Genomic DNA, 11,000 nt, shown 5'->3' with positions numbered 1-11,000 from the left:
AAAAAAAAAAAAAAAAAAAAAAAAAAAAAGAAAAGAAGAAGAAGATATTAACCAGATTACATACACATTTGTGATATTGTTGGTAATCACTAAAAAGTATAGTTACAGATCTTTCAAAAGCCGTTCGCTCTGATTTCAACCAAGATCATTCAACTATATCCTTAGAAAAAATGTCTATTGGACATGGCTCTTTGATCTGGTTTCGGAGGATTGCTGGATGGAATTGTTTCCCTAGCAGCTATGTTGCAGAAATTGATGGATTTTCTTCACCGTAAAAACAAAACCATCAAGGATGTATGGATTGTCAGTCAGTAATGATAGTTGGTTTCTCATAAAGGAAGACTTCATCAGTCTACTCTTCCTCTATCATAATTTTAAAATGAGAGCATGGGTGGCGTCTGTATAATTCTTAGAAATCTTTGGATTGAGAAAATAAAGTAGTAATCCAAAGGAATGATACGCTAAGGGATGAGCTATAGGATCCAAGCATTTTTGCTCACTCTTGTATTTTATTTATTTATTTATTATTATTATTTTGAGGCAGCTGGTCAAACTTTTTTCCCTCTATAATTACCTAGTGGGAAGCCTTCTAATAACCGCCTGGTTGTGGGGTGCTTTCCCTCCCTTGTACAACTAATGTGCATCTGTGATTAAACATGAAGTAAGACCTTCAAACATAAGGTCTGGGAGATGATGGTATTATGAAGAAGATGAAATAAAGATTCAAATTAACGTTGTCATTATCATTAAAACTAGATTATAGACAAGAAACGCCTATTTTTTTTATGTTATTTATGATTATAAGTTACCAAGTTCAATCGTTGCAGGATTCTTCACCGATCTGTATTTATGATTATTTTTTGTGTGTGGCCGCAAGGCACCGCAAAATTTATCACAATAATACGTACATCAAATGACTTAAATTAATGAATTAAGGATACGAATAAAAAAAAAATTGCATCAAGAGGGGAGGAGCCTAGCATTAGATAAATTTTTACACACCTGTTTTTCAGCTTCTCGTTCACTAATTGTACTTTGTAGCACTTTTTTTGTCAATCCTGAATAACGACAGTGTTATATAATAATTTGTCATCCACAAGAAAAAAAGTAAGGCAGAAAGCCATAAGCCATGAATATACAATGAAGTGGTATATTGATTAAGCTTGTTGGTTCTTACCACTGGCTGCGTGATGACTTTGACACCATTCTCCCATTTTTTCAAGACATTCTTTTGATTGGTGAATAACTAAATGAGGACCCTGAAAACATAAAATAGAAAACGAAACAAAAAGAAGCGATGAGACTAAGGTTGCAACTTTTGAACTTCTCTTGTTTGTTTTAGGCATTTGCAAAGACTGATGCTGATATATTGAGTCAGGTTTCTTGTCAAAACTGCATTGTATTTTGTTCGATCTTACCGGAAAATATTGTGTTTCTTTCGTTACTTCATTGATGAAAGGAAATTATTGACAAACATAAATAAGATGACACAAATGCACAAACAAACGGGGGCAAATGCATTCATGGAAAACACAATTGAATAACCAATAGCAAAGATACCTCAACCAATTTGGTCAGACTTCCATTGGTAATTATACAAGCTATCTCCAGTATTCTATCTGTTTCTACATTTAAACCTGCATAGTAAGTCAAACAGAGAAAAATACCATTAGAAATTATGAGTTCAGCATCTTAATTAAGTAAAGGAAGGTATCGACATAAAAAACAAGTACAAAAGTGTGGAGGATAAAAATTCTAAGGAGAAGAATGCAAAAAAGAGATTGAAAACAGATCTCAACAGTCACATTAGCACACACAAATGGACAGTTTTAAAATTCTTTGGAAAGAAAGCCCTGTTAGAGGCATTAATCTTTAATTCCCCATCCCAAATGTTTTATAGGCTGCTCTCGTCATCTTTTCAAATAGCCAGGATATTATCAACCAACAATGATTAGGCCTTCTTTTCTAGCCAAAGATGTTGCATGGAATGGCAAATAGTGTCAAACTCAAGTCTAACAAGAATTTTGGCTTCCACATCGCTAAGAACGTGGGACTCTCATTTAATTAGGATGTAAAAAAAAAAAGGAATTATAGAAAAATAGGAGCATGAATGTAGTTTGACTCAAAACAGATCTTCCCCTAATTGAGAAAAGCTTGTACAGAAAATATAAATTCAGATTATGAAAACATTGTTTGAAAATTTTTATGATTGCAACTTCTTTTGCTCCAAAGCCGTGAGAGTGGCATGCACAGAAAAACCAATCTTAAAGATTTAACTACCAACCTCACATCTTCATTGACATCACAGAATATACTTCAAAAATTTAGGTCGAAGTTATAACAGCCCTATGATATAACCACAGCAGCAAGACAAAGGCTCTAACTGCAAATTGCCACAAAATATTAGCCCGGTTCTTAAAACAACTACCAGTCAAACATTCTACCAGCCAATCATCATTTCTGTTCAATAAGCAGTAGGACAAACCAAACTCTCCCAACAACCAAATCCAACCATTAGAAGCATATGGGTTGTGAAGGAAAATATGATATATGGATTCCATCTGTTTTAGACATAAGCTACAACCCAAGGGGGCAGAGATCAATTTGGGAACTATCTCTAGAGCTTTTCAACCGTGTTTTCTCACCATATGAGCTTTCAGTCTGTGACTTTCCTTTGCAATATGGAGAAAAGTCGATCTGGTGGTGATGTCTCCCATGGGATTAATCCCCCACCCCAGCCTGTCTTGGCCTTCACTTAAACTTATAGAATCTATCTTCTCAATAAAGAAAAACCATAGGATATATTCTTATTTCCATAAAGAGAAACCATAGGATATATGTTTTGAGGAAGCTAGAGGGGTTATAGTTTCTTTTTTTTTTTTTTTTTTTTTTTTCCTTTTTCGGGTGTGTGTGGAGAAAGTTACAGAAAAATAAGTCATCATTGCCACAGAAGAAGACAAAAGAATTGTAAGGAGCAAACACTTCCATTAAAGAGTTACAGAAAAAAAAAATTATAGGTAATATGTTGAGTATCCAGTCCATTCAACCTCAAGCAAATATAAATTTTTAAAATTCCGTTAGACTTGATTTCAATATTTAATGATAAAACCCCAAAACGAGGGGGCTTCTCATAGCTATAATCTACTCCCACTCTTGGATCCACGTTTTACAAGCTCAAAGCATATGGGCTAGTTAATAATTGTTAGTTACCAGTCATTTCCAGGTCAATCCAAACAAGTGGAAACTTGTAGTCTTCTGCAGCTGCATCTGGTTGACTTTGTTTCTGTCTATCTCCCATCAGAATATCACCAGAGATGTTAACTTCCTTCTTGCTTTTTCCTGATTCAATTAATCAAACCACACCACAGGGTCATGTAGATGGGAGAAATTTACAATAGAAAAATAAATACCCACAACCGTTAACCACACTTAAAAGAACTGTATCCTATTCACTATGCATGAACGTCAATGGTAATATCCATACTAAGAGGATGGATTACTACAATATATATTGCTTGAAAGATTAATTCAGTAAAAAACCAACAGGGAGAAAAATCAAGAAAAATAACTACATATTAAGTGCGAAATATCAATGAAATATCCATGTCTGTCGTGGGGGATCTACAAGGAATAATCGCAGTAAAATACTGACCCAAAAAAACGAAGTCGCTACAGATTTTCCTTTGAGATGAAGCGAACAATTTCATCAGAGACATAAGGGTAAAACTTAACATATCAAATTGCAAAACAATAGCATCATTCCAAGCTTGAAATTGAACGAAGCTACCATGTAATGCATTGCGTAAAACCAGGAAGTAACGAAACCCACAACTACCATGTCGTGGGGTCTCGGGGACAATCTACAGCAAGTACACAACAAGTGACAATGAAAAGCCTGACCGTAAAGCTACATCGTTTCCTAAAAGCCAATTTTTTCAATTAGTATTGAGTTGAAAGCTCAAATTGGCAGCTTAGATTCAGAAGTCGAAGATAGAATCAAATCTTCAGCCTTGTTAATGTCCACAATGCCGCGGAACTCAAAACTGGGCAAACAGAACAATCGATTCTTATTGTATCACTTCAATTTTCCGAAGAAACTACCTGAACCTAATTCTTAATGCACTCTAAGCGACCAACGGGGAAGGTAATCTAATCTAATCGAACTCCTGAAGTTCTCAGAACCTTCAACCTTGCACCTGTAAAATGTGACACTTGATAACGAGAAGAACACCCTAAATCGCATCATAACTAAATCAACCTGTTCTGGAAGAGGAAGAAGCGGCAGCCTCGTCTTTGGAGAAAGTAGAAGGAGGACGAACTTGATCGTCTTCAGCATCGAGCTCCAATACTGAGAACGCATTCACGAACGGCTCCATTGCTCTCTCTCTCTCTCTCTCTCTGCCCCCAAATCTTGCCGCCCGAATGACTAAGGTCTCCCCCTTGTCGAGTAATTAAATACTAATTAAATTTTCTTAAATTAAAAATAATTTATAAATTTATTATTTTGTATTTCCTAAATTTTAAAAGGTATAATAATTAATAATTTTATGCTAAAATATGACATTCGAAAGGTTTAATAATTAAAAATTATATTGAGAAAATAATAATAATAAAATTGAAATTGAATTAAAAGGAAAAAAAAAACAGAGGGAAAGGAGATTGGACCAGCTCCTCCTCCTCCCTCTAAAGATTCTCCTATTTATATACCATTTTAGCTGATTTCCTATTCTGAGTTGCGCGTCGCCTGGATCTTTCCCCTCTAATTTGCCTTCTCTTCTTCCCCCATCCTTTGCTCTCTCCCGCTGCACGTCAATTCCCATGGCTGACCAGCTTACTGATGATCAGATCTCGGAGTTCAAGGAGGCCTTCAGCTTGTTCGACAAGGACGGCGATGGTCTGTTTCTTTTCAAATCCTCTTTTTTTTCTTTCTTTCTTTCTTTTTTTTATGATTTACAGTCCTCCCATTTTAGATCTATTTCCGTCCTTCTGGAATTGTTATTCATCAGATTATACTCCCTATCGTAGGATCTTTGCTGTTGATTGACTTTTACCAGGATTATGAAATGTTTTTGTTTTTTGTTTTTTTTTTCTCTCGATGTGTTCTGGTTTCGTCTTCTGGGATTTATCGATCCGTTTTTATCGATTCGTTTGGAAGCTTGGTAATCGTGGATGGATGGCATGTCGATGTGAAAATTTTCATTTGGAGACGATTCTTTACGGGTCGTGCATTATTGTTTGGAATCTGAAGAATTATTCACAAAATACGTATATCTATGGCATTTATAGTTGATGTATTACCGCTGGATCGTTGCGTTTCTGTACCTTCTGACTCTTGAAGCGGTTTACGGTGCAAGGAAAGGAACCGTGCATTTCTCCACCCTAGCTTCGGTTATGGGTTGCCTATTTACCGTCCACATTTATGTTGCTATTTTATAAAATATACCGATTAAGTATACCCCGTTTACGGGTCTTCTCGTCGAGTCAGCAGTTACATAGTAGAAATGTCCACTAGTTAGTTTGAGGGTTAGAGATATGAAATGATCAGCAATTTACACATTCCATTAGGTGGTAATCTCTCTCTCTCTCTCTCTCTCTAGTTTACGTTTGTATTTTATTTGTGCATCACTGAATTCCAGTCTGAGTTGTTAATCCTGGGTCAATTCGATATGCTTCCTTGGTCTGTAAGCGAACTGAATCGAATGCTTGGCACAGTTCACAGTGTGCACAGAGAGGTTTTCCCAACATTTGCAACAGTAGGAACATTGAGAGGATAAACAAGATTGTTATTCACCCACCAAGAAACAAAGATTACAAACTGTAGGAGACAAAACCACCGAAGGTTTTCCTTTTGGTACTCTACCCACCGCCTAAGTGGCCAATCCTTGTGAAAATATTGACTTTGCTGGGACTCTTTGACTTCCTGTCAAGATTTAATCAAAATGCGCTACATTAGGGCAAGTAGAAGTTGCTCTTACCAAGTATTTGACCGAAGTTTTGCTTGATGAATCACACTTTCAGATTCTTCAATCTTCTCCTCACCAAAGACTCATTATTCAATTAAATCTTAAAACTCAGATTTCACTTTGTCAAGATTCTCTAAGAACTAGAATTCATGTTCGAAGTGTAAAAAACACAATTTCTGTTGTCACTGAAAAAATTTGTACGATTTCAACTGTAAAGGTTGTCCGCACAACCAAGTGATCCTTCCAAAACATTCCATCCCCTCATTTGCACTCTGTTTAGCAAAAGGTGGTTCAAATCTCTACCATGTCTACATGCTGTTCAACTCAAAAAAGAGCAACATGCATTTGATTGTAAATACATGTCAAGCTTTACACTGATTACATGAGTTGTATTTTGTTTGTTTTATTTCTGTGGCATAGGTTTATTGTATTGTTTTCTTGCATTGAGATGGCGTTACAAATTCTTCGAGAGTTGAGTTACTGCATGTGTGTCGAATCGAAGTGTGTCCGACTTTGAACCTTAATTTTGCTTTGTATTGAGTTCCTAGATCTTTTGGCCTTCAATAATAGTGGAAGCTTATGCTTACTGCATATTTCAGCCACCTGCGTTGAACTCTATGCCATCCTCAACTTCTCCATAATCGTTGAAATTTCCATTTTGCAGCTCTGAAATTTTATCTTCTTAAAATTTTTGTTCTAGTGTTTGGTTATCGCTTCTGCTTGGATAAATTAGATGGCGAGTCCTTCCTATGGTTCTTAATATTGATCGTCTTTTCCAACTCATTATAGGCTGCATCACCACCAAGGAGCTGGGGACTGTAATGAGGTCATTGGGTCAGAATCCAACTGAAGCTGAGCTGCAGGACATGATCAACGAAGTCGATGCAGATGGAAATGGAACTATCGATTTTCCCGAGTTTCTTAATCTGATGGCAAGAAAAATGAAGGACACCGATTCAGAGGAGGAGCTGAAGGAAGCATTCCGTGTGTTCGATAAAGATCAGAATGGGTTCATTTCTGCTGCTGAGCTTCGGCATGTAATGACAAATCTCGGCGAGAAGTTGACAGACGAGGAAGTGGATGAAATGATCCGTGAGGCAGATGTGGATGGTGATGGGCAAATCAACTATGAGGAATTTGTCAAAGTCATGATGGCCAAGTGAGGAACAATCAAGTTATTTTAACCTTAAATCTGCTTAAAAATGAAGAGGGATATGATTTGTTTTCCCGTTTAGGCTGTCTCCATTTGAGTTTTACTATGTATGTTCGTCTCTCTCGCGTTTTCCATTATTTGGGGTACTGCTTTTCAGTATCCTGTTTATTTGCTGCAATGCATTTCTTTAGTTTGGCATGGCTGGCTGTCGGTGTCGGTCGTCTCTTTAATCTTAATATTTCCTTCTACCTTCGATGCTGTGAACCTAGAACAATTGGTTGATTGAATCAGATGATTTTGCTTGTGGGAAGTTCTAGTTGTTTCATTTGGTTGCCAAATTTACTTTAATACATGTGAGTTAAGACACATCATTTGGTTTGAAAACCCTTCTCTCATGAAGGGTTTTCATGCGATCACTTGTACAGCGATTTCGTGTCAAATTGTTCTTTCATGGAGGATTGTCACAACGTTGTCAGAGGATGGATAAACTTCTTTCCCACAATATCCTTACCATCCTAGGTCAATAAATTGCTGTAATTCAAGATTCTGTTTGATAAACACTTTGTTACTTACTTTTTTGAACTTTCCTCCTCCCCAAGAAAAGAAAAATCAAATGGTGATACCTTAGTTTTTTTTTTCTATAATACAATGACATGATTACATTGGATACTTTATTCTTAAAGTTATTTTAAAGTTTTTCTTTCTAAAAAAACCCGATAATAATTATATTAAAAAAAAAAACACGAAGAATAAATAATTGTAATAAGGAAACACGTGGCTTACTTAAATGTCGCAATCACCAATGTTCTGTGCTTTAGCCTCTCTCTCCTCTTACTTTTGTTTAAATATTAATTCTAATTACTTTTCATCTACCACTCTCCAAAGAAACAAAGTAATAATAACAAATAACAAATAACAAATTAAGTATTAAAAATTTAAAATTTAATTTTTTTCATGACTAGAAGGGTTCTTAGCTAACTAGTAGGTTAAATATTATTTCAATTTCATGGTTTAGTTATTGTAATTTCAAATGTCCATATTTAATCATTATATTTTAAGTAAACCTGTAATTAATTTGAAATTAACTTTTATCCGGATTGATTTGATAGAATAATACCTTGAATGTAAAAACAGACCAAAAAAAAAAAAAACATATGTTTAAAATTTATAAAAAAAATAGATCAATTTTAATTTTAAGATTTATTAGAAGTACATGGACTAAAATGAAATAAAATATAAATACGGGACCAACATAATATTTTAATGATAAATCTATTTTTAAAAAAATTACATTAAATTGAAATGTACATCTTACTAATTATACAATTTTGGATGGTCACATCTTACTAATAATAATTTATGTAATGGCCGGTTTCATTTTTTGTAATAAAACTTTTGAACTTTTAGCGAAGAGAATAATGAAGAGATTGAGAGGAGGATATTACCTGTGGAGGAGAGGATGAGCTCCAATCTCCTTCATTAAAATTTCCATCCCATTCGGTGAAGGAGAAAGCAAAGCCCAATTGAGGGATTCCGCTCTCAATTGCTCTGTTTTTCACTGTAAGCTACCTTGCTATCGCCATTGCCATGGATGCCCAACAAGCTGCAAACAAGTCCCCCACAGCCTCAACCATTTTCATGCTTCCATGGGTTGGCTATGGCCATCTCTCCGCTTACTTGGAGCTCGCCAAAGCCCTCTCCACTAGGAACTTCCACGTCTACTTCTGCTCTACTCCTGTTAGCCTCGCCTCCATTAAACCAAGGCTAATTCCTTCTTGTTCTTCGATTCAATTTGTGGAGCTTCATCTCCCTTCTTCTGATGAATTTCCCCCTCATCTTCACACAACCAACGGCCTCCCCGCCCACCTTGTGCCCACCATCCACCAAGCCTTCGCAGCGGCTGCTCAAACCTTTGAGGCATTTTTACAAACACTTCGTCCGCATCTCCTCATTTATGACTCTCTCCAGCCTTGGGCTCCTCGAATTGCTTCCTCCCTCAATATTCCCGCCATCAATTTCTTTACCGCCGGTGCTTTCGCTGTTTCTCATGTCCTTCGCGCTTTTCATTACCCTGATTCTCAATTCCCATCCTCGGATTTTGTTCTTCATAGTCGCTGGAAAATCAAGAACACCACCGCCGAATCACCCACTCAGGTAAAAATCCCCAAAATTGGAGAAGCCATTGGGTATTGCTTGAATGCTTCTCGCGGCGTAATTCTAACCAATAGCTTCAGAGAATTGGAGGGGAAATATATCGATTACCTCTCCGTGATCTTGAAGAAGAGAGTACTCCCGATTGGTCCTTTAGTGTATCAACCGAATCAGGATGAGGAAGACGAAGATTATTCAAGGATAAAAAACTGGCTCGATCGAAAGGAAGCATCGTCGACGGTTTTGGTATCATTTGGAAGCGAATTCTTCCTATCAAAGGAGGAAACGGAAGCGATAGCACATGGATTAGAACAGAGTGAGGCTAATTTCATTTGGGGCATAAGATTTCCCAAAGGAGCGAAGAAGAACGCCATTGAAGAAGCGTTGCCGGAGGGGTTTTTGGAGAGAGTGGGAGGAAGAGCGATGGTGGTGGAAGAATGGGTTCCTCAGGGGAAGATACTGAAACATGGAAACATTGGGGGATTTGTGAGTCACTGTGGATGGAATTCGGCGATGGAGAGCATAATGTGTGGCGTGCCTGTAATCGGGATTCCGATGCAGGTGGATCAGCCGTTCAATGCCGGAATTCTGGAAGAAGCCGGCGTCGGCGTGGAGGCCAAGCGAGATTCAGACGGCAAGATTCAAAGAGACGAAGTCGCGAAGCTGATCAAAGAAGTGGTGGTTGAGAGAACCAGAGAGGACATTCGGAATAAATTAGAAGAAATTAATGAAATTTTGAGAACAAGAAGGGAAGAGAAGCTTGATGAGTTGGCAACTGAAATCTCTCTCTTGTGTAAGAATTGACAAATATGTCCCTTCCAATTATATATATATATATATATATATATATATATATATATGATAAATACTAAATTAATAAAAAAAATTCCTCAAACTTTCTATTTTCTCTATAAAAAAAATACCTAAACTTTCAAAACTCTCTGTAACACTTTTAAATTTAATTTTTTTTTTAAAAATACATAATTTTAGACGAAATAGTTAGGACTTTATTTCAAAAATACCCTTAAACTAAATTTTTTTTTTTAATTTAAAATAGCCATTAAATTTTAAAAATACCGTTATACCATTTTTTAGTTCAAAAAATAATTACCATTAATGTATGGACAAAAATCATCGGAATAATAATTAGATTTATTATTATTATTATTAAAAAGAATTTCAAATGTTTTTAAAGTTTAAAAATAGTTTTGATTTTTTTAAATGGAAAATTAATAATAAGATTAATAGTAAATATAGTTTTTAATTTTTTTTTTTAAGTTTAAATGTTTTTCTTTTACTTCTTTTGAAAGTATTTCTTAGACCATTTACAAGTTTTTTTTTTTAATTTAACCTAAAATATATTATACAAATTATTCTATAGCTTAATGATTGTTCATATATATTTTAAAAATTTAAACGCGCTTATTAAACGAACATTAATAATTAATATCTATTTCTTATTTCGAGATAAAATGTTCAAACTTATTTTTATACACAATAGATTTCCAAAAAACTTTAATGGGAAATTTTCGATAAATTCAATCAAACCCATATAATTTGGATTGGTTAGATTAAAATAAATAAAAATTTGGTGGATTAAGTTGATTAATGAATTTTCTTAAAATTATATTGAATTAAATCAAACCAACCCGAGCCTGAATTTATTTTTAATTTAAAAATAAATATATTTTTTTTACTTATAATACAATTATATATACATGAATTTAATTTAT

General features: G+C 35.3%; 3 protein-coding genes across 3 annotated transcripts in view; 2 read left to right on the top strand and 1 right to left on the bottom strand.

Moving 5' to 3' along the window:
• Positions 1–4,435, bottom strand: part of LOC111459134 (oligoribonuclease) — a 6,488-nt gene extending 2,053 nt beyond the window's left edge. The window contains exons 1-5 of the mRNA XM_023101901.1: positions 4,259–4,435; positions 3,211–3,339; positions 1,561–1,637; positions 1,178–1,259; positions 1,003–1,058 (exon numbers count right to left, since the gene is read on the bottom strand). Of these exons, the coding sequence (XP_022957669.1) occupies positions 1,003–1,058; positions 1,178–1,259; positions 1,561–1,637; positions 3,211–3,339; positions 4,259–4,376 (462 nt within the window). The 5' untranslated portion in view covers positions 4,377–4,435. The remainder of the gene's footprint in view (positions 1–1,002; positions 1,059–1,177; positions 1,260–1,560; positions 1,638–3,210; positions 3,340–4,258) is intronic.
• A 272-nt stretch (positions 4,436–4,707) lies between these two features.
• LOC111459135 (calmodulin-7) lies at positions 4,708–7,429 on the top strand. The gene is made up of 2 exons (XM_023101902.1): positions 4,708–4,894; positions 6,753–7,429. The coding sequence occupies exons 1-2, from the start codon at positions 4,819–4,821 to the stop codon at positions 7,124–7,126; spliced, it is 450 nt and encodes a 149-aa protein (XP_022957670.1). The 5' UTR covers positions 4,708–4,818; the 3' UTR covers positions 7,127–7,429.
• Positions 7,430–8,607: 1,178 nt separating this feature from the next.
• Positions 8,608–10,081, top strand: LOC111459131 (beta-D-glucosyl crocetin beta-1,6-glucosyltransferase-like). The gene has a single exon (XM_023101896.1). The coding sequence runs from the start codon at positions 8,704–8,706 to the stop codon at positions 10,069–10,071; it is 1,368 nt and encodes a 455-aa protein (XP_022957664.1). The 5' UTR covers positions 8,608–8,703; the 3' UTR covers positions 10,072–10,081.
• The last annotated feature ends 919 nt before the right edge of the window (positions 10,082–11,000 follow it).

Source organism: Cucurbita moschata, unplaced genomic scaffold (genome assembly GCF_002738365.1).
Source record: "Cucurbita moschata cultivar Rifu unplaced genomic scaffold, Cmos_1.0 Cmo_Scf00022, whole genome shotgun sequence".
Taxonomy (NCBI): domain Eukaryota; kingdom Viridiplantae; phylum Streptophyta; class Magnoliopsida; order Cucurbitales; family Cucurbitaceae; genus Cucurbita; species Cucurbita moschata.
Note: the sequence above shows the minus strand (reverse complement) of the source record. Positions and strands in the feature narration are given on the sequence as shown.

Excerpts from the sequence above, each read along its gene's own strand:
- LOC111459135 (XM_023101902.1), top strand. The coding sequence starts at position 4,819 with ATGGCTGACCAGCTTACTGATGATCAGATCTCGGAGTTCAAGGAGGCC. Across the intron at positions 4,895-6,752 it reads GTTCGACAAGGACGGCGATG|GCTGCATCACCACCAAGGAG; the intron begins GTCTGTTTCTTT and ends AACTCATTATAG.
- LOC111459131 (XM_023101896.1), top strand. The coding sequence starts at position 8,704 with ATGGATGCCCAACAAGCTGCAAACAAGTCCCCCACAGCCTCAACCATT.